At 64.6% G+C, this 21,577-nt stretch overlaps 3 protein-coding genes across 3 annotated transcripts; 2 read left to right on the forward strand and 1 right to left on the reverse strand.

Moving 5' to 3' along the window:
• The first annotated feature begins 64 nt into the window (after positions 1–64).
• PIP4P1 (phosphatidylinositol-4,5-bisphosphate 4-phosphatase 1) lies at positions 65–3,082 on the forward strand. Its single transcript, XM_065414777.1, has 7 exons — positions 65–218; positions 594–784; positions 1,225–1,331; positions 1,696–1,801; positions 2,210–2,262; positions 2,611–2,701; positions 2,939–3,082. Exons 1-7 carry the CDS (start codon positions 65–67, stop codon positions 3,080–3,082), a joined length of 846 nt encoding a protein of 281 aa, XP_065270849.1.
• Positions 3,083–7,156: 4,074 nt separating this feature from the next.
• Positions 7,157–10,479, reverse strand: APEX1 (apurinic/apyrimidinic endodeoxyribonuclease 1). Its single transcript, XM_065414639.1, has 4 exons — positions 10,412–10,479; positions 9,963–10,150; positions 7,940–8,132; positions 7,157–7,671 (listed from the first exon to the last, which is right to left on the reverse strand). Exons 1-4 carry the CDS (start codon positions 10,470–10,472, stop codon positions 7,157–7,159), a joined length of 957 nt encoding a protein of 318 aa, XP_065270711.1. The 5' UTR covers positions 10,473–10,479.
• Positions 10,480–11,317: 838 nt separating this feature from the next.
• Positions 11,318–21,231, forward strand: OSGEP (O-sialoglycoprotein endopeptidase). The gene is made up of 11 exons (XM_065414502.1): positions 11,318–11,463; positions 16,689–16,808; positions 17,485–17,660; positions 17,767–17,862; positions 19,233–19,282; positions 19,416–19,494; positions 19,608–19,673; positions 20,002–20,092; positions 20,434–20,509; positions 20,875–20,973; positions 21,054–21,231. The coding sequence occupies exons 1-11, from the start codon at positions 11,343–11,345 to the stop codon at positions 21,091–21,093; spliced, it is 1,014 nt and encodes a 337-aa protein (XP_065270574.1). The 5' UTR covers positions 11,318–11,342; the 3' UTR covers positions 21,094–21,231.
• The last annotated feature ends 346 nt before the right edge of the window (positions 21,232–21,577 follow it).

A 21,577-nucleotide genomic window follows, 5' to 3' on the forward strand; every position in this document is an offset into this window, starting at 1 on the left:
CACGTGACCCAGGACGTCACTGCGGGGAGCCGGGAACGGGCTCTACGGCAGCCGGGAAGCGGCGATGTCGGGGGACGGCGAACGCTCCCCGTTGCTGCCCGCGGAGCTTGGCGAGCCGGGCACTCCCGGGGCCCTGGCCGGGTCTGGCGGGCTCGTCCCTTCCGCGCCGCTCCCACCCTACGGGGGCCCCGCGGCAGGGAAGCCGGCCCCGCCCCATGGTGAGTGGCCCCGCCCCACGGCCCCGCAGGGGCGTGGCTAATGGGCGTGTGAGGATATGGTGTGTGGGCGGGGCTAAGGCTGAGTGGGCGGGGCTGTGGGGGCTATAGGTTCTGGGGAGGGGTTAGAGGTCTCGGTGGGCGGGGCTGGGGTCTTCGTGGGTGGGGCTGTGGAAGGCTGCAGATGCCAGGGTGGGGCTAGTGGCCTTGGTGGGAGGAGCTAAGGGAACTGGACGGAGCTATGTGGTTTGTTGAGTTGAGCTAATAGCTGGAGGGTGGGGGTGGGACTGGGGAAAGAGCTTGGGGAGGTGGCCCTGGCTAAGGGGCCTAGGGCAGGCTGGCTTGCGGGTGGCTGTAGCCTGTGGTTCCCTCGCCCAGGCTTCCCACCGTTCCCAGATGGGCATCCAGCTGTGCTGCCCGGCGAGGACCCCCCGCCCTACTCACCCATGGCCAGCCCCGACAGCGGCAGCGCCCCCATGATCACCTGCCGCGTCTGCCAGAGCCTGATCAATGTGGAGGGCAAGATGCACCAGCACGTGGTGAAGTGCAGCGTCTGCAACGAGGCCACGGTGAGCCGGGAGCCCTGTGGGGGCTGGGCCAGGCTGGGGTGATCTCGCAGGTGTCCTGTGGGGGGGCTGGATCCCCATTAACCTCCCCGTGAGGTCCCACTACCCTCTTCCCATGCCGTATGCCTGTCTCTGTCTTTCCAGCAAGCCTAGCTGGCATCCCTGAGGGGCCCCCCAGGAATGGGAGGGATTTGGGGGTTGTCTGTCGGCCCCTGGCAGGCGTCGTCGGAAGAAGGCTATTCTGTAGAGCTGGAATGACAATTCTCAGCTCTGAAGACCCCCTTAGGATCTGGCTGGAGCTGGGAGACCCCAAGGCTGGGACCAGAGGAAGTGGAGCAAAAGGTCTGAGCTTACTGTGCTCCCTCCAGAGCCAGGGATAGAATCCAGGAGTCCTGGCCTCCAGCACCCCCCAGGCTCAGGTCTTCTCTCTGTCTCTGCTGCAGCCGATCAAGAACGCCCCCCCCGGGAAGAAGTATGTGAGATGTCCCTGCAACTGCCTGCTGATCTGCAAGGTGACGTCCCAGCGAATCGCCTGCCCCCGGCCCTACTGGTGAGCCATGGGGGGGTTCCCCTGCCGTGCTGGGCGGGGGGGCGGCACCGAGGGCACACTGGGCCTGGGTGACACTTCCCTGGGTTCCTGAGTGGGAGGAAACCTTGTCTGTGCCCGAACAGCCTTCGCTTCAGGAACACAACTTCCAGTGTAGACACAACGCCCTCACTCTCAGCCATGCAAATGTCTCATGTGGTGAATTAGTGTGCAGCTATTGGACCCGGGGGATCCCTGTAACCTCCTGGGCACCACCTGTGCCCTCTGCCAGTGGGCACCAGTGGTCCCTGGGTCACAGCCTGGCTTGGTACCTAGGACAGGGCAGGGCTCCAGTCTCATCTGTGTTGCTTTCTCTCCCCTGCTGCAGCAAAAGAATCATTAACCTGGGCCCGGTGCACCCAGGGCCCCTGAGCCCTGAGCCCCAGCCCGTGGGAGTGCGGGTCATCTGTGGGCACTGCAAGAATACTTTCCTGGTAAGCAGGGGCAGCCAGGACTCCTGGGTTCTGTCCCTGGCTCTGGGAGAGGTGCGGGGTGTAGTGGGGTTCAGCAGGGGTGCTGGGAATCAGGACTCCTGCATTCTGCCTGTGGGAAGGGAGTGCTGTCTAGTGAGTAGAGATGGGGTGGCTGGGAGCTAGGACTCCTGGGTTCTTTTCCAGCTCTGGGAGGGAAATGGGGTCTAATGGGTAGGGCAGGAGGCTTTGTACCCAGGACTCCTGGGTTCTATCCGTGACTGTGGGAGGGGCGTTGGGTCTTGTGGGTAGAGCAGGAGGCTGGGAGCCAGGACTCCTGGGTTCTGGCTGTGGGAGGGATGTGGGGTGTAGTGTGTAGAGCAGGAGGCTGGGCATCCCATGTGTGTTTCTCTCTGGTTCTTATTCTCCCAGTGGACAGAGTTCACAGACCGCACCTTAGCCCGCTGCCCGCACTGCCGCAAAGTGTAAGTTTCTTGTCCCTCCCCACGGTGAGACCCATTGCCCCAGGCCACAGCTACAGGCCAGAGAGAGGCCTGGTCCTGGGGGTGGGGCTGGGCCCACATGGGCTTGGGAGGCCGAGGAGTGGAAGGGGCTGTGAAAGCAAGGCCCAAGTGTGGGGTCTAAGGGCATGGGGAGTGGTTGAGCTCGGAGGCAGGACTCCTGGATTCTCTTCCCGGCTCTGGGAGAGGAATGGGGCCAGGGGCCAGGACTCCTGGGTTCTCTCCCTGGCTCTGGGAGAGGAGTGGGGTCTAATGTAGCAGGGGGCCAGGACTCCTGGGTGTCCATGTCTGACTCTGACTCTCTCCCCCCAGCTCCTCCATCGGGCGCAGGTACCCCCGGAAGAGATGCATCTGCTGCCTCCTCCTGGGTGTCTTAGTGGCTGTAGCTGCCACAGGCCTAGCGGTGAGTGTGTGACCGGGGCAGGGGAGCAGGCCATGCTGATGGAGCCTTAGGACTGCCCAGGGTGTCTGAGTCTCTGTGCTGCCCTGAGAGAAAGGGGACGTTGAGTGGGGAAGGGCCTGTTGGACATAGAACCCAGGAGTCCTGATTCCAAACCCCTCCCTCCCGCAACCATTAGACCCTCCCCTCCCCAAGCAGAGCCGGGCTGGAACCCTGACCCTGCTGTCTCTCTCTGCGCAGTTCGGCACGTGGAAGCATGCCCGGCGGTATGGTGGGATCTACGCCTCCTGGGCGCTGGTCATTCTCCTGGCTGTGCTGTGCCTAGGCCGGGCCATGTACTGGGCCTGCATGCGAGTCAGCCACCCCGTCCAGAACTTCTCCTGAGCCACCCCTGCCGCAGGGAGCCCCGCCCATCTCAGCCAGCTTCTGCCCAGCCCCCGGTCCGCTCCTGTGCCTCTCGCCTTGGTTCTGCTCCCCTCCCATCCCGCCGGAGCCTGAGCAGGAGACCCCCATGGGATGTGACCAATGGAGGCGGCTGCGGTGGTCTCAAGGGCAAGGGGCCCACCAGCCCAAGAGGGCAGCTGAACTATGGTAGCTCTGTCTGGACCAACCCGAGAGGAAGCTGGATTACAGTGGCTCGGCTGGGACCCACCACCCAGGAGACGGGGAACCCACCCAGCCAAGGGACACTGGGTGATGGAGATGGGACCCGACCCCTCCCCCCCAGCCAAGGGACACTGGGTGACGGAGATAGGACCCGACCTCCCCCTTTCCCCCCAGCCAAGGGACACTGGGCGACAGAGGTGGGACCCCCTTCCCCCCACCCCACAAGGGACACTGGACGATGGAGCTGGGACCCACCAACCCGAAGACCCCACACACCCTAGGGACACTGGACGATGGAACTGGGACCCACCACCCCAGAAACCCCACACACCCAAAGGACACTGGACGATGGAGACGGGACTCATCACCATTGATACCCAGCGCACCCAAGGGACCCTGGACGATGGAGCTGGGACCCACCACCCCGGAGACCCCACACACCCAAGGGACACTGGACGATGGAGCTGGGACCCACCGCCCCCACCCAAGGAACACTGGATGATGGACCTGGGACCCACCACCCCAGAAACCCCACACACCCAAGGGACACTGGACGATGGAGACGGGACTCCTCACCCTTGATACCCTACGCACGCACCCAAGGGACACTGGACTATGGAGCTGGGACCTCCTCCTCCCCCCCCCCGACACCCCCCGCATCCAAGGGGCCCTAGCTGACGGAGCGGCGACCCACCACCCAGGATGAGGTGGCCAGAGGGAAGAAGGAAGCCCCCATGGCTGCTAAGTCACTGGAGGTCCCATGTCCCTCCTGATGGGGGCACTGCCATGCCCAGCACCCCCTTGGCCTGCAGGGAAGTGGGGCAGGAGGGGGCCCCACAGCGGGGAGGCATTAAATACATTCTGGGGGGGATGGGACCCACTGGGGAGGGGAGCTGACACCGGGGGAGAGGGAGATAAGAAGGATTCAGCTCACTGCTGCTTCATGGTGGGGTCATCTCTTAGGCCACCGTTCACCCCACTGATCTGTGCTCTGTCAGCCATGCCCCTCCTCCCCACAAGCCAGACAGTCCTCTGCCCTGGGGCCACATTGGAGCTGGCGCCCTCTAGAGGGAACAGACCCTATGTCCCATTCCCTGCCCCCCTGAGCCAGCTAGTGTCCGCCCTGGGGCCGGATGGGAGCCAGCGCCGCCTAGAAGGGAAAGGCCTGTGCCCCTGCTCTGTTTAGGGACCAAAGGTAACGTTTATTTGGGTGGGGTAGCTGGTGGGGAGCAGCCCCTGCCCTGATCCTCCCCCCGGCAGGGGCAGCTGGGGGCACTGTCTCTGATGCCCGGGGGAAAGCTGCTCTGGGTTTGCTCTTCCCTCCCCCCCCCACCCCATAGCTGCTCTGGTTCTTTGCACATTCCTGGGAGGGGGGGAGCCAATGGGTAATAGCCCCCTTGCGTGGGGGCCCTGAGCCTTCCCAGCATGCCTCTGAGCTCCCCCACAGGGCCACCCCTTCCCATCCAGCCCCTGACCTCCCCTTGGGCTGATTGCTGCAGCCTGGGGAGCAGAGCGCTGCCCCCATTGCTGCATGGGGGTGTGTGATCCAGGGGCCCTGAGCCTTCCCAGCATGCCTCTGAGCTCCCCCACAGGGCCACCCCTTCCCATCCAGCCCCTGACCTCCCCTTGGGCTGATTGCTGCAGCCTGGGGAGCAGAGCGCTGCCCCCATTGCTGCATGGGGGGGTGTGATCCTAACTCAACCCCCTCTCCTGCTCCCAACTCCTCCCCTCTCCACACGCCCCTGCACCGGCTCCCTTGGCTGGGCTCTGCCTCCTCTGGGGTGTGGTTTGAGGATCCCCAGTGGGATGGGGCAGTGGGATGCAGGGGACCAGGGGTGAGCTCCCCAGATGGCTGGTGATGAGTGGTGCCTGGGGCTGGCCTCTCGCTCGGGGAGGGAGAACGGAACGTCTCCGGTCTCAGTTCTTCAGGGATCTTTGGGGGGTGGGACATGGGGTTCACCCCCTATCCTGGGGCCCCCCGCTGCTCTGGCTTGTACATACTGACCACTCCCCTGTACATAGCTATTTAAATCCAGCCCTGGGCTTTCCCCTCACCCCACCCCGTGCAGCGTTACTTTAACCCGGTGAGTCTGTCCCAACCCTGAGGAGGGCCGGCCTGACTGATGGATGCCCTGACAGTGTAAATAAAGAGATTCCATACGCCACCCACCCGCCTGGCTCCCTCGCTCTGCCCCACGATGACCTGGGGGGGGAGAGGGGGGCTGGGTCTGTGGGTCCTGTTGCTAGGCTGAGAGCCCACCGGCTTGTTATACCACAGGGGCAAAAGAACAGCCACAGACAGCCCGGGGTGGGGACTGGGGGACGTACTCCTGAGCCAGCCAGCCAGCCTGCACCGTGAGGCATCTCAGCTGGTACCCCCTAGAGGGAAAAGGCCCCATGTCCCATTCCCCACCCCCTGAGCCAGCTGGTCCCCTGCCATGTGGCAAAACCAGCTGCGTATGGATTAAGGCAACCCCTGTCCATGACCTCCCCAGGAGCTGGAGGGCTCTGCTCACCCCATTTGCTGCACCCCAAACCCCCCTTCAGGCGTGGAGTTGGTGGGGTTCCCCCAGAGCAGTGGGGGTGGGATGGAACACCCCATTGAGATGCATGGAACAGTTCTCCCTCTCCCAGCAGTGGGCTCAGGCTCTCTGCAGACCCAGGCAGCATCGGTCACACTGAGGGCACCTCCCCCTTGCCCAGCCATTATTTCTGTAACTGGAAGCTGAGTGTCTGCAGGGATCCCTCTGTTCTAGGCTGTGATGTCCCAGCAGGGACCCCAGTCCATCTCTGCCCCCCACAAAGCCCCCCTTCACTCGCAGCTGCCTCCCGTGGGGGACCCCAGCTAGAAAGGCCAAGGAACAGCGTGAGGGTGAATATCTCCTAGCCCCACCTCACTCCCCCCTCCCCCCCCGGGCGAGATGAAACACAGCATCTCCTTTCAAAGCCTTTAATCAATGCTCCTCGCAGCTCTGTGGCCCCCCACAAAGAATGGGGGTCTGGTTTCAAGGCAAGGCAGCAGCTTAATTCTACAGGTAAAAAATAGTTCCTGGGGTGAGGAATTCTCTGGAGGCTAGGATGGAGGGCAGCAAGAGGGGAGGCTGGTATATGGGAGGGTTGCTTGGATGGCCCTCAGTGGGTACATGAGTTCAGGAGGCTCTGCTCATAGCTGGGGGGGGGGAGGGGGGACTCCTGGCCTCTGGGACTGGAGTGTCACTGGGTGAGTTTGGGGGTTCAGTGCTGAATTTGGGGGATCATGGTCTCTGGGATGGGGAGGGATCTGCTGATATTCTGGGCTTTACTGCACCAGGGCCCACAAGTTGGGGGCTTGAATCAGGTCTCATTTTGGGGGGAAGTCACCCCTGATCATGGTGTGGGGGGCCCTTTCCCTCTACTCCCCCTGGCCTCACAGGGCCATATAGGGGCACATGGGCCCAATCCTCTCTTGCTCACAAAGCCATAGAGGGGTGTACAGGCCACCCTGCTCACAGGACTACAGAGAGAGGGGGCAGGGCCATATGGATCCCCCCACCTCACACAGGGCCATAGAGAGGTGTATGGGCCCACTCCCACAGCTATAGAGGGGCTGTTGAGCCCATACCTAGCTGTATGGCCCCAACCCTCGCTCACAGGGCTATACGGGGGTGTTCGGACCATATCAGGCTGTATGGCCTCCCCCGCGCACAGAGCCATATAGGGCCACAAGGACCATAGCAGGCTGTAGGGCCTACACTCCCCCACGCTGCTCACATGGCTACAGGGGTGTCAGGGCCATACCAGGCTACATGGGCCACCCTGCTCCCAGGGGTGTTGGGACCATATCGGGCTGTATGGCTCCCCCCCCTGCCCCGCTCACAGGGCCATGTAGAGGGTGATGGGGCAGTGGTCACTGCCCATTGCCTGGGAGCGGATCTTGCTGTCGCATAGCGCCCCCAGCAGGCGCGTCGAGACCAGGAAGTAGTCAAGGCGCCAGCCCACATTCTTGGCGCGAGCATTCATCATGTAGGTCCAGAAGGTGTAGGCATGGGGCGTTTCAGGGTAGAGGTGGCGGAAGGTGTCGGTGAAGCCAGCTGTCAGCAGCTCCCCGAAGCCCTGGCGCTCCTCGGGCGTGAAGCCTGCCGACTTCTTGTTGCCCTTGGGGTTCTTCAGGTCGATCTCGGCGTGGGCCACATTGAGGTCCCCGCACAGCACCAGGGGCTTGCGAGCATCCAGCCCCCGCAGGTAGGCCTGGAAGGCGGCGTCCCAGCACTGGCGGTACTCCAGCCGCACCAGCCCCCGGCCCGCGTTGGGCACGTAGGCCGTCACCAGGAAGTGCGAGGGGAACTCAGCCGTTATCACCCGGCCCTCCTGGTCGTGCTCCACCTCACCTGCCGGGAGACACGGGGCACGCGTCAGAGGGCAAAGGGGAGAGGCCCTGGGCATGGGTCAAGGGAAAGGGCCATGGGTGTGGGGGGATGCATGGACAAGGGGAAAGGCCAGAGGGCCTCGCTGAGGCTGTAGGGGGCGCAGAGAGGGATCGGCAGGCAGGGCCTGGCAGCAGGCAAAGGGGTCTGCAGGCAGAGGTTGGTAGGGGGCACAGTGGGCAGGGAACACAGGCTCAGCAGGCAGAGGCTGGGGGGCGGGGCAGGTCCCTACCGATGCCATAGGTGATGCTGAGCGGCTCAGTCTTGCAGAGCAGAGCCACCCCGCTGTAGCCCTCCTTGGCACCGGCGCAGGCCCAGTACTTGTGGGGGTACTCAGGCATCTCCCGCATCTCGGGGGGCAGCAGCTTCTCTGCACACTTGGTCTCCTGCAGGCACAGCACGTCGGGGTCCTCCTCACGCACCCACTGTGTGGGGAGAGCGGGGTCAGCGGGGCTGGGAGCCTGGAGACCTGGGTTCCCTCCCCAGCCTTGGGAGAGAAGTGGGGCTAATGGTTGGGGGGGGGGCATGAGAGCCAGGATTCCTGGGGTCCATTCCTTGGGTAGAACATGATGTCACAGATGCCCCACTGCTCTCCGACTCTGCTACTGCCCCCCCTCTTCACAGGAACCCCCCGGATCCCTTTCTCTGGGAACCTCATAGGATGAGGAAGAGAACCCAGGTATCCTGCCCCCCAGCTCCACCCCACTTCCCTCCGGCTTATCCCTTCCCTCGGAACACACGCGTCCTCCCTGCCCCTGGCCATGGATCTCCGGTGCTGGTTGCTGGGGACCAGCCGGACCAGCGACAGCACTTTCAGACCAGTAAAACCGATTCCACGCTACAGACAGTCACAGATCCAAGGCCAGAAGGGGCCAGTGGAATCATTTCGTCCGACTGCTTGGATAGCACAGGCTGGTGAACCGCCCTGCAACAATTCCTAGCGCAGAGCTGTTCAAAATTGCCAGGGATGGAGAATCCACCACAACCCTTGGCACACTGTTCCAAATAGTCACCTTCATTATTAAAAATGTACCCCTTATTTCCAGGCTGCATTTGTCGAGCTTCAGATCCCAGAAGTAAAATAACCTCTCTGCACCTACTCCAGATTCGCCTGTTTCTACATCCCGGAGTCATATGACTCCTGCAGGCCCCAGCAATACCCAGCTACTTATCCGCCCTCACCCCCAAACCTTTTCCAGACTTCAGACCCATTTGAACGATCCCGCTGGAACCAAGCCAGGTACAAATCCGGCTGTGGACCAAGCTCGAGAGAATCAGCCATTCATGAACCCACGTTAACTGCTTCAGTTTTTTACAGCTGCAACATTTTCCCCTGTCCAGCGGGATTTGGGGGATGACGAATGTCAATTTTGAGTTAAAATTTCATTCTGGGTTAGGAAAAGCAAACGTGTTTGGAGATTTAGGACACCACCCCATCCCGGCCCCAATCCCCATTTACTGATGGAAATGTAACAGAGACAAGATGCCTAGGATTCAAATTGCTTGTTTTTCTCCTATTCTAGGACGTTTCCAAACGTCTCTACTTTTGGAGAAGAGTTAGTGAGTGCCGAAGGGACCTAGGAGTCCGGGGCAGCAGAGCAGGAGGGGCCACTAAGAAGCTCTGTGTCTCTGACACTAGGTGACTTTTCCAACACAAGCCAATGTTCCCACAGCCCGGCCGTTATTCACTGTGCTCAACTTGGAGGCACAAAGCAGGAGAGGAAAATGGAATAAATCTAAAAATCCCAAATTTCTGGATTTGCAAAAAATCTCCAAATTGTGAATGTGGGAATCCAAACTCCAGGTGGAAAATCTGACCCATGAAATTCACTGCGAAATCCCACCCCCAAAACCTGGAAGATTTTTTCTGCAGGGAAAAAATCCCAATCCCTAACTCGGCTAGAGCATTTCTCAGCAGAGCTCAAAGGAGGTCAGGATCCTTATCCCCACTGCAAAGGTGGGGAAACTGAGGCATAAGGCGGGGAAGGGACTGGCCCAAAGTCACCTAGCAGGTCAATGGCAGAGCCACAGAGAGAACCCGTAACTCCTGGCTCCCAGCCCCCCCGCTGTAAGCTCTCTAGCTAGTCACTAGGCCACAGGGCAGGCTCTGCAGGGGCAGGGGTGGCCTTAGCCCCTGGCACCCTGGTACTACCCGCTGTAGCCCAGGGCCCCAACCCGGGTGGTCCGAACTGGGGAGGAGCTGCCTAGCCCAGCGAGGACTGGCAGAGCCCAGCTCCTGGGAGAGCCACTCCTACCTCCAGCCCCTTCTTCTTGACCCAGGCCCGGAGCCCGTCCACGTTCCACGATGTGACCTTCAGGGTGTACTTCTGCCCACTGGGGGAGGTGAGCTTGTTGGGCGGATCCTGGTACAGGATGGGGCCCTCCACCACCTTCTCCTTGGGGCCCTTGGCTGCCCCCTTCTTGCTCTTCTTTGCCTCGGGCTCTGGGGAGAGGGAGAGAGAAGGAAAGCTGGGACATGGCGCTGAGCAGCCAGGGGGGTTCCAAAAACATAAGAATGGCCCTACTGGGTCAAACCAAAGGACCATCCAGCTCTCCTAGCATGATACACAAGAAATGATGGGGGAGCACCATGCCACAGGAACTGGGGCGGGGCTCAGAAGGGGGCACCATGCCACAGGGAGTGCAGTGGGGAGCACATGAGAGGGAGCAGGGAGAGGTTGCCGTGCCATGGGGCCGCGGTTACCTGTGGCCTCGAGCTCGTCCGCGCTGTCCACATCCTCTGCCTTCTTCCCCCGTTTGGGCATCTCCCGCCACCAGCTGGGCCCTGCGCTGAGGAGCCGACACCGCCGAGCCACGAGCCGCAGGATCCTGGGGGCAGCCTGTGGGGGAAGCGGGCAGGCACAAAGCAATCAGCATCAGGGGCACAGGCCACAGACCCAGCAGTCCAGAGAACTAGGGAGGACAGGCCAAATGCCCATTCCCGCTCCCCAACCAATCACAAACCTTCTTGCATTAGTCTCCCCAATCCCTGGCCAATCACAGAGCTCATTGCACAATAAACCCCCTGCTCCCCAGCCAATCGCAGCCCTGCTTGCACAATAAACACCCACGCCCATGGCCAAGAAACACCGACCTACCTGGCCGATCATAGCCCTCGTAGCATGATTCCCACCCGCTCTCTGGCCAATCACAGAGCTCCTTGTACAACAAACACCCACCTATCTGGCCAGTCGCGGCCCTTCCTGCACAATAAAAACCGACCTCCCTGGCCAATCTCAGCCCTCGCACGCAATAAGCCCCCGCCCGTCTCTCACCGCGCAGATCACGGCCAATCAGGCCCCACTCCGAGCCCCGTGCGCCCCACGACCCGTCCGGGAACAAAGCGCTGCAGGGTCCGACCGACACACGTGCGGCAGTGTCACGTGCCGGGGAAGGGCGGGGCTAGAGCGCCGCGCTATCACGTGTCTGGGGCCTGGGACTGCAGCGGACTGAGGGGGGGCGGGAATGGGCGGGACTCCCGTGTCACGTGAGGACGGAGGCCTAGGAACTCCGATGTCACGCGGGGCTGGAGTGGGCGTGGTAATGGCACTCTGGTCTCACGTGTTGCGAGACAGGCGGGGCTCCGCTGTGATGCGAGAGCGGGAGGCCCCTGGGCTGCCCCTGCCGCGCTGGACATGCCCGCGGTGACGGTGCTGGGGCTGGAAGGCAGCGCCAACAAGGTGGGAGCGGGGCTGGTGCGGGACGGGCGGGTGCTGAGCAACCCCCGCCGGACCTTCGTGCCCGCGCCGGGCCAGGGTGAGCCGGGTCCCCCCGTACTTAGCCATCCTCCTCCGTCCGCCCCCCATCCCCCCTGCGCCCCGGCCCCCCCGTACTTACCCATCCCTCCGTTCGCCCCCATCTGCGCCCCGGGTCCTCCCGTCCTCACCCATCCCCCTCCGTCCGCCCCCCCCCCCCGGGCCCCGAGCCTCCCCGTCCTCACCCATCCCCCCTTCATCCGCCCCCCCCTGCGCCCCGGCCCCCCCGTACTTACCCATTCCCCCTCCGTTCGCCCCCATCTGCGCCCCGGGCCCTCCCGTCCTCACCCATCCCCCTCCGTCCGCCCCCACCCCCCCTGGGCCCCGAGCCTCCCCGTCCTTACCCATCCCCCTCCGTCCGTCCGCCCCCACCCCACCTGCGCCCCGGGCCCCCCGTACTTACCCATCCCTCCGTTCGCCCCCATCTGCGCCCCGGGCCCTCCCGTCCTCACCCATCCCTCCTCCGTCGGCCCCCCACCCTCCCTGCGCCCCGGGCCCTCCCGTCCTCACCCATCCCCCTCCGTCCGCCCCCACCCCCCCTGGGCCCCGAGCCCCCCCGTCCTCACCCATCCCCCCTTCATCCGCCCCCACCCCACCTGCGCCCCGGCCCCCCCGTACTTACCCATTCCCCCTCCGTTCGCCCCCATCTGCGCCCCGGGCCCTCCCGTCCTCACCCATCCCTCCTCCGTCCGCCCCCCACCCCCCCTGCGCCCCGGGCCCCCCAGTCCTTACCCTTCCCTCCTCCGTCTTCTCCTATCCCCCCTCCGTCCGCCCCCCATCCCCCCTGCGCCCCGGCCCCCCCCGTACTTACCCATCCCTCCGTTCGCCCCCATCTGCGCCCCGGGCCCTCCCGTCCTCACCCATCCCCCTCCGTCCGCCCCCACCCCCCCTGGGCCCCGAGCCTCCCCGTCCTCACCCATCCCCCCTTCATCCGCCCCCACCCCCCCTGCGCCCCGGCCCCCCCGTACTTACCCATTCCCCCTCAGTTCGCCCCCATCTGCGCCCCGGGCCCTCCCGTCCTCACCCATCCCTCCTCCGTCCGCCCCCCACCCTCCCTGCGCCCCGGGCCCTCCTGTCCTCACCCATCCCCCCTTCATCCGCCCCCACCCCCCCTGCGCCCCGAGCCTCCCCGTCCTCACCCATCCCCCCTTCATCCGCCCCCACCCCCCCTGCGCCCCGGCCCCCCCATGCTTACCCATTCCCCCTCCGTTTGCCCCCATCTGCGCCCCGGGCCCTCCCGTCCTCACCCATCCCTCCTCTGTCCGCCCCCCACCCTCCCTGCGCCCCGGGCCCTCCCGTCCTCACCCATCCCCCTCCGTCCGCCCCCACCCCCCCTGGGCCCCGAGCCTCCCCGTCCTTACCCATCCCCCTCCGTCCGTCCGCCCCCACCCCACCTGCGCCCCGGGCCCCCCGTCCTTACCCTTCCCTCCTCCGTCTTCTCCTATCCCCCCTCCGTCCGCCCCCATCCCCCCTGCGCCCCGGCCCCCCTGTACTTACCCATCCCTCCGTTCGCCCCCATCTGCGCCCCGGGCCCTCCCGTCCTCACCCATCCCTCCTCCGTCCGCCCCCCACCCTCCCTGCGCCCCGGGCCCTCCCGTCCTCACCCATCCCCCTCTGTCCGCCCCCACCCCCCCCGGGCCCCGAGCCCCCCCCTCCTCACCCATCCCCCCTTCATCCGCCCCCACCCCCCCTGCGCCCCGGCCCCCCCGTACTTACCCATTCCCCCTCCGTTCGCCCCCATCTGCGCCCCGGGCCCTCCCGTCCTCACCCATCCCCCTCCGTCCGCCCCCACCCCCCCTGGGCCCCGAGCCTCCCCGTCCTTACCCATCCCCCTCCGTCCGTCCGCCCCCACCCCACCTGCGCCCCGGGCCCCCCGTCCTTACCCTTCCCTCCTCCGTCTTCTCCTATCCCCCCTCCGTCCGCCCCCATCCCCCCTGCGCCCCGGCCCCCCCGTACTTACCCATCCCTCCGTTCGCCCCCATCTGCGCCCCGGGCCCTCCCGTCCTCACCCATCCCTCCTCCGTCGGCCCCCCACCCTCCCTGCGCCCCGGGCCCTCCCGTCCTCACCCATCCCCCTCCGTCCGCCCCCACCCCCCCTGGGCCCCGAGCCTCCCCGTCCTCACCCATCCCCCCTTCATCCGCCCCCACCCCCCCTGCGCCCCGGCCCCCCCGTACTTACCCATTCCCCCTCAGTTCGCCCCCATCTGCGCCCCGGGCCCTCCCGTCCTCACCCATCCCTCCTCCGTCCGCCCCCCACCCTCCCTGCGCCCCGGGCCCTCCTGTCCTCACCCATCCCCCCTTCATCCGCCCCCACCCCCCCTGCGCCCCGAGCCTCCCCGTCCTCACCCATCCCCCCTTCATCCGCCCCCACCCCCCCTGCGCCCCGGCCCCCCCATGCTTACCCATTCCCCCTCCGTTCGCCCCCATCTGCGCCCCGGGCCCTCCCGTCCTCACCCATCCCTCCTCTGTCCGCCCCCCACCCTCCCTGCGCCCCGGGCCCTCCCGTCCTCACCCATCCCCCTCCGTCCGCCCCCACCCCCCCTGGGCCCCGAGCCTCCCCGTCCTTACCCATCCCCCTCCGTCCGTCCGCCCCCACCCCACCTGCGCCCCGGGCCCCCCGTCCTTACCCTTCCCTCCTCCGTCTTCTCCTATCCCCCCTCCGTCCGCCCCCATCCCCCCTGCGCCCCGGCCCCCCTGTACTTACCCATCCCTCCGTTCGCCCCCATCTGCGCCCCGGGCCCTCCCGTCCTCACCCATCCCTCCTCCGTCCGCCCCCCACCCTCCCTGCGCCCCGGGCCCTCCCGTCCTCACCCATCCCCCTCTGTCCGCCCCCACCCCCCCTGGGCCCCGAGCCCCCCCCTCCTCACCCATCCCCCCTTCATCCGCCCCCACCCCCCCTGCGCCCCGGCCCCCCCGTACTTACCCATTCCCCCTCCGTTCGCCCCCATCTGCGCCCCGGGCCCTCCCGTCCTCACCCATCCCTCCTCCGTCCGCCCCCCACCCCCCCTGCGCCCCGGGCCCCCCAGTCCTTACCCTTCCCTCCTCCGTCTTCTCCTATCCCCCCTCCGTCCGCCCCCCATCCCCCCTGCGCCCCGGCCCCCCCCGTACTTACCCATCCCTCCGTTCGCCCCCATCTGCGCCCCGGGCCCTCCCGTCCTCACCCATCCCTCCTCCGTCCGCCCCCCACCCCCCCTGCGCCCCGGGCCCCCCAGTCCTTACCCTTCCCTCCTCCGTCTTCTCCTATCCCCCCTCCGTCCGCCCCCCCATCCCCCCTGCGCCCCGGCCCCCCCGTACTTACCCATCCCTCCGTTCGCCCCCATCTGCGCCCCGGGCCCTCCCGTCCTCACCCATCCCCCTCCGTCCGCCCCCACCCCCCCTGGGCCCCGAGCCTCCCCGTACTTACCCATTCCCCCTCAGTTCGCCCCCATCTGCGCCCCGGGCCCTCCCGTCCTCACCCATCCCTCCTCCGTCCGCCCCCCACCCTCCCTGCGCCCCGGGCCCTCCTGTCCTCACCCATCCCCCCTTCATCCGCCCCCACCCCCCCTGCGCCCCGAGCCTCCCCGTCCTCACCCATCCCCCCTTCATCCGCCCCCACCCCCCCTGCGCCCCGGCCCCCCCATGCTTACCCATTCCCCCTCCGTTCGCCCCCATCTGCGCCCCGGGCCCTCCCGTCCTCACCCATCCCTCCTCTGTCCGCCCCCCACCCTCCCTGCGCCCCGGGCCCTCCCGTCCTCACCCATCCCCCTCCGTCCGCCCCCACCCCCCCTGGGCCCCGAGCCTCCCCGTCCTTACCCATCCCCCTCCGTCCGTCCGCCCCCACCCCACCTGCGCCCCGGGCCCCCCGTCCTTACCCTTCCCTCCTCCGTCTTCTCCTATCCCCCCTCCGTCCGCCCCCATCCCCCCTGCGCCCCGGCCCCCCTGTACTTACCCATCCCTCCGTTCGCCCCCATCTGCGCCCCGGGCCCTCCCGTCCTCACCCATCCCTCCTCCGTCCGCCCCCCCACCCTCCCTGCGCCCCGGGCCCTCCCGTCCTCACCCATCCCCCTCTGTCCGCCCCCACCCCCCCTGGGCCCCGAGCCCCCCCCTCCTCACCCATCCCCCCTTCATCCGCCCCCACCCCCCCTGCGCCCCGGCCCCCCCGTACTTACCCATTCCCCCTCCGTTCGCCCCCATCTGCGCCCCGGGCCCTCCCGTCCTCACCCATCCCTCCTCCGTCCGCCCCCCACCCTCCCTGCGCCCCGGGCCCTCCCGTCCTCACCCATCCCCCTCCGTCCGCCCCCACCCCCCCGGGCCCCGAGCCCCCCCGTCCTCACCCATCCCCCCTTCATCCGCCCCCACCCCCCCTGCGCCCCGGCCCCCCCGTACTTACCCATTCCCCCTCCTTTCGCCCCCATCTGCGCCCCGGGCCCTCCCATCCTCACCCATTCCTCCTCCGTCTGCCCCCCCACCCTCCCTGCGCCCCGGGCCCCCCAGTCCTTATCCTTCCCTCCTCTGTCTTCTCCTATCCCCCCTCCGTCCGCCCCCACCCCCCCTGCGCCCCGGGCCCCCCGTCCTTACCCTTCCCTCCTCCGTCTTCTCCTATCTGCCCCCTGCGCCCTGAGCCCCCCCGTCCTCACCCATCCCCCTATCCCACCCCGGGGCCCCTCCCCACTCCCCCTCCATCCTTACCCATCCCCCCTACCCTGCCCCAGGCCCCCCCATCCTTACCCATTCCCCCTCCATCCGCCCCCCCCAATCTCCCCTGCGCCCCTACCCTGCCCCGGGACCTCTCCCCAGGCCTACCCATCCCCCCCTCCGTCCATCCCTCCACCCTGGGACCCCCCCAACCACTCCCCTAATCCCCATCTCCCCTGTGGCCCCCCCCAGGCCTCCCCATCCCGAGCCCCACCAGGACCCCCTGTCCTTACCCATCCCTTCATCCATCTGCCCCCCTACCCTGGCACCCCCCAGCCTTCCCCCCCAGGACACCCTCTCCCCCCCCCCCGGGCCTCCCCCGTCCCAAATCCTGCCAGGATTCTCCCTGGGTTCTTTCTCCTCTCTGAGTCTGGCCTCTCATCCAACCCCCTCTCCAGGCCAGGGTGAATCCAGGCTTCCTGATCTCCTCCCCGCCCCCTCCTCCCCTCAAACGCACGTCCCCTTTCCCCACCGCTCCGGGCCAGGATGAGTCTGGTTCCCTCCTCCAGGCCCCCCACATCCGATCCCTTTTATCTCCCCTCTCTGGGGCAGGGTTCCTGCCGGGGCAGACAGCGAGGCATCACCGGGGCTGTGTGCTGGCCGTGCTGCGGGAGGCTCTGCAGGAGGCAGGGCTGGAGCCCGCAGATGTGGACTGTGTGGCCTACACCAAGGGTGAGTGGGGGTGTGGCCTACACCCAGGGTGAGGGGGCAGGCCCTATGCCCAGGGTGAGTGAGGGTGGGGCCGGGGGCCAGGCCCTATGCCTGGGGTGAGTGGAGGGCGCAGGCGGGCTCTATGCCCAGGGTGAGTGGAGGGCGCAGGCAGGCCCTATGCCCAGGGTGAGTGGGGGTGGGGCCGGGGGCCAGGCCCTATACCCAGGGTGAGTGGCCCCCCAAGGGCCCCGTGCTGACCCCGCACTCATAGACTCATAGACTTTAAGGTCAGAAGGGACCATTATGATCATCTAGTCTGACCTCCCGCATGATGCAGGCCACAAAAGCTGACCCACCCACTCCTTTAATAATTCTCTCCCTTGACTCAGCTGTTGAAGTCCCCAAATCATGATGTAAAGACTTCAAGTTGCAGAGAATCCTCCAGCAAGCGACCCCTGCCCCATGCTGCGGAGGAAGGCGAAAAACCTCCAGGGCCTCTGCCAATCTACCCTGGAGGAAAATTCCTTCCCGACCCCAAATATGGCGATCAGCAGAACCCCGAGCATGCGGGCAAGATTCTCCAGCCAGACCCTCATTGACCATTGATACTAATTTCCAGCGATGGCACGTTATTGACCTATTGACTAAAATCACGTTATCCCATCAAACCATCCCCTCCATAAACTTATCCCTGCAGGCCCCGGCATGGGCGCCCCACTGGTGACAGTGGCCATGGTGGCCCGGACGTTGGCCCAGCTCTGGAACAAGCCCCTGCTGGGCGTCAATCACTGCGTGGGCCACATTGAGATGGGCCGGCTGATCACGGGCGCCCAGAACCCCACCGTGCTGTATGTCAGCGGGGGCAACACCCAGGTAGGGCTGACGCTCCTCCCCCCTCCCCCCCCCCCGCCGCACAAGGCCCCCACCCAGAGATCCCGGCAGCCCTGTACCATCCCCCTGCTCTGCTCCTCTTGCCCAGGTCATCGCGTACTCGGAGCGCCGGTATCGCATCTTCGGGGAGACCATCGACATCGCCGTGGGCAACTGCCTGGACCGCTTCGCCCGTGTGCTGAAGGTGAGAGGGCACTGGGGAGCCAGAGGGTTGGGAGTCAGGACTCCTGGGTTCTATCCCTGGCTCTGGGAGGGGAGTGGAGTCTAGTGGTTAGAACCAGGAGGGACCGGGAGTCAGGACTCCTGGGTTCTTTTACCATTAAGTGAGTCACCCAGAGTTTCTCAGTTTCCTGATTGTGGCACTTCAACATTAACAAGTTTTTTGATATTTAATTTCCTTGCTTTTTAAAAAACAGGGCGCCAGGTTCCAATCCCTCTGGTTCCTTCACTAGCAACATTTAGCGACAGCAACATTGGAGAAATGTCGCTTCAAGATTTTAACAGTCACATGACTCCAAGTTCTGGTGTGTTTGGGTGAAGTTGTTCATTTTAAACGCAAGGGAATTCCAGATTAGTGTTGGTTTTGTGCACACGCTCGTCGAAAAATACTCGGTGCAATTTTAAACTTAACCTAAGTTTTTTGGAGTGGAATTTCTTTGCTTTTTTTCTAAAGGCAAACAAGAATTTTCTTAGTTTGGTTGCTTTTTAAACAAACTCGCAATTTTATTCTCTTTATAATCCAAGAATACTGTACAAAATCAGACGATGTTTAGCATATAACTTGCTTTATATAAGACTTGAAATCAATCTCTTTCACAAACATTCTATATGCTTCCATTTTTTAAAAACCTCACACCCAATTTCCTGGATTTCTTGTAAAATCCTTTTCTTCCCTGTGGCAGGAGCAACTGAAGATGAGGTTTTCTGGCATGGAATTTCCTTGCATTTTAAAGAAAACAGTAACTTTTGTTCTCCTTCTCCCTGAAATTGGGGAAATTAAATGCCGAAATCTAAGGTTAATGGTAACTTTACAGTCAAACATTTCCAACTAAAGCCAGCATAAAATTAGATACTTTTGTCAAATAATCTGCACTCACTTAGTTGGAGACTTTGCACTAATTTTAACATTAATCTAAGAGTTTGGGCATTCAGTTTTCTGCTTTTAAAAGCCAGGAGCAGGCTGTGGGGATCTTCAGCACTAACCGAGGTTCTTGGCCTGGAATTTCCTTGTTTCTTTGCAAGTGAAGTGGAAAGTGATTGTGAGATTTCGCAGTAAATCAATACGGAGCTTTGGCAAACGGGCCTCAGGCTTCGTTCCCCTCTCTGTAGTTCAAAACTGGGGGGGACCGATTTCACCTGAGTCCCACCAGAACACCCCCTGCCCTGAGCCTCGCTGCAGGAAAGGTTTTGGCCTGAAAGGAGCTGGTGTCTTCAAGTCGTCCCCCCCGCCCCAAAATGGACCAAAGCAAAGTGGGGGGGGCTCATAGGTTGGGATGGGGCCTTCTGGTACCCCCGCATCCAGCCTTACCCCCCCTTGGTGTCTCTTCCTCCTAGATATCTAATGACCCCAGCCCTGGCTATAACATCGAACAGATGGCGAAGAAGTGAGTGGTACCAGCTCCGGGAGGGGAGTGGGGTCCAGGGGGTTGGAGCAGGGCTGGGAGTCAGGACTCTGGGGTTAGATCCCTGGCTCTGGGAGAGTCTAACACAGTCTCCTTCCCCCCTCTCTCCCCCCAGGGGACAGAAGCTGGTGGAGCTGCCCTACACAGTGAAGGGAATGGATGTGTCCTTCTCAGGGATCCTGTCCCACATAGAGGTGAGGAACCCAGGGGTCCTGGCTCCCAGCCTCTGCTCTACCCACTAGCCCCCACTCCCCTCTCTGAGCTGGGAGGGAACCCAGGAGCCCTGAACCCCCTCTCTGCCCTGTAGGAGGTGGCTCACAAGATGCTGGCATCAGGAGAGTGCACCCCGGAGGATCTCTGCTTCTCTCTCCAGGTGAGGAACGGCCCAGCTCAGGGCTGGGAGAGCAGGGGCTGCAGGTCGAGAGTTAGGAGCACCGTCCCTGGACGTCAGGAGGTGGGGACTGCGGGCTGGGAGTGAGACGCACCATGGGAGCTGGGGAAGGGGGCTGCAAGTCTGGCGTGAGGAGCACTGTGAGAGCTGTAGGGAGGGAGTGAGGAGTGCCGAGCGGGGGGTGTGGGGGCTGCGGGTTGGGAGTGAGGAGCACTGTGGGAGCTGCGGGTCGGGAGTGAGGAGCGCCGAGGAGGGGGTGGGCTGTGGGTCGGGAGCGAGTGACACTGTCCTAGCTGCGCTGCCCCCCCAGGAGACGCTCTTTGCGATGCTGGTGGAGATCACGGAGCGGGCCATGGCGCACTGCGGCTCACAGGAGGCCCTCGTCGTGGGCGGAGTTGGCTGTATGTGCCGGGACCATGGCGCGGGGGCGGAGGGTCACTGCATGGGAACCCTGCCTCCCCACCCGGTCCCCATACTTAGCCCCCCACCTGCTTCCCCACTCGCCCCCTGCCTCCCTACCCCCGGGATCGCTGCCCTAGGGCAGAGGGGCTCGCTGGGCTCTCCCCCACAGTCCTGGCAGGCGCAGCCTGGGGCTGGTGCCTGGGCTCAACTGAGGCCATTGCAGTTCGTGTCACTTGTGTCCTGAGACTGGGTTCTCAGCTTGAAACCTGCCCCCTCCCCAGGTGTCACCACCCCACACCAGCCTGTGCCCCCCAAGCTCTAACCCTGCCCCCTCCCCCAGGTAACATGCGGCTGCAGGAGATGATGCGGATCATGTGTGCAGAGAGGGGAGCCAAGCTGTTTGCTACAGATGAGAGGTACCGACTGCCCATCAGCTTGCCCTGTGGAGCTAGGGTCCCAGCAACCCCTTAGCTTGGTGGGAGTGGTGGGATTATCCCCCCAGACAGTAGCTCTTGGATTCCCCTGGGAGATTCTGGGCTATGGTGCTTTAGGGCATTGGCACCCCTACCCCGGAGCCAGGAGAGAACCCAGGAGTCCTGGCTCCCAACCCCCATCTCTCCTCTCTAACCATTAGACCCCACTCCCCTTCCAGAGTTGGGGATAGAACCCAGGAGTCCTGGCTCCCAGCCCCCTCCTGCTCTAACCATTAGACCCCACGCCCCACTGCCTGCAGGAGGTCTCATTTCCCCCTCTTCCCCCCCCCCCCCCCCCCCCTCCCCAGGTTCTGCATTGACAATGGGGCCATGATTGCGCAGGCCGGCTGGGAGATGTTCCGCACGGGGCAGGTGACGCAGCTAGAGGATTCGTGGATCACGCAGAGGTAGAGGAGGGGAGAGCGACGCGGGGAGGTCTCAGCCGTGGGACAGCCCCCAGTCCCCTGACTCTCTCTTCTCCCCACAGGTACCGGACAGATGAAGTGGAGGTGACCTGGCGTGATTAACCCCTTCCCTCCCACGCGAAGGACGGGCCCCAAAGTGGCGGCTGCCCCCGGCCCGCACCAAGCAGGGTGGCCGCAGCTCGAGGGCCCCGCTGGCTGGAACTCAGCCCTAACACACAATAAAGACATTTGCTTTTGTAACTGGGATTCCTTTCCTGAGCCCGGGGGGGCTGGGCAGGGAGTGGCCTCCGGGCCTGGCCCCAGCCCCTCAGCCTGAACCCTGCCACTGGGGCAATGAGTCGGGGTACTCAACCTGCCTTCCTGGCTACCATGGGCTGCAGGTCAGGACTGAGGGGTACCAGCAGAGCTGGGGGGGACCCCAAGGCTGGGTTAGCAGGGGCTGCGGGTCGGGAGTGAGGGGCACTGACAGAACTGGGGGGGGCAGGGCTGGCAGGGGCTGAAGGTTGGGACTTGGGCACCGGCAGAGCTGGGGGGGCAGCCCAGGGCTGGGCTAGCAGGGGCTGCGGGTCAGGAGTGAGAGGCACCG

The sequence above is a fragment of the Emys orbicularis genome, chromosome 12 (assembly GCF_028017835.1).
Source record: "Emys orbicularis isolate rEmyOrb1 chromosome 12, rEmyOrb1.hap1, whole genome shotgun sequence".
NCBI classification, from domain to species: domain Eukaryota; kingdom Metazoa; phylum Chordata; order Testudines; family Emydidae; genus Emys; species Emys orbicularis.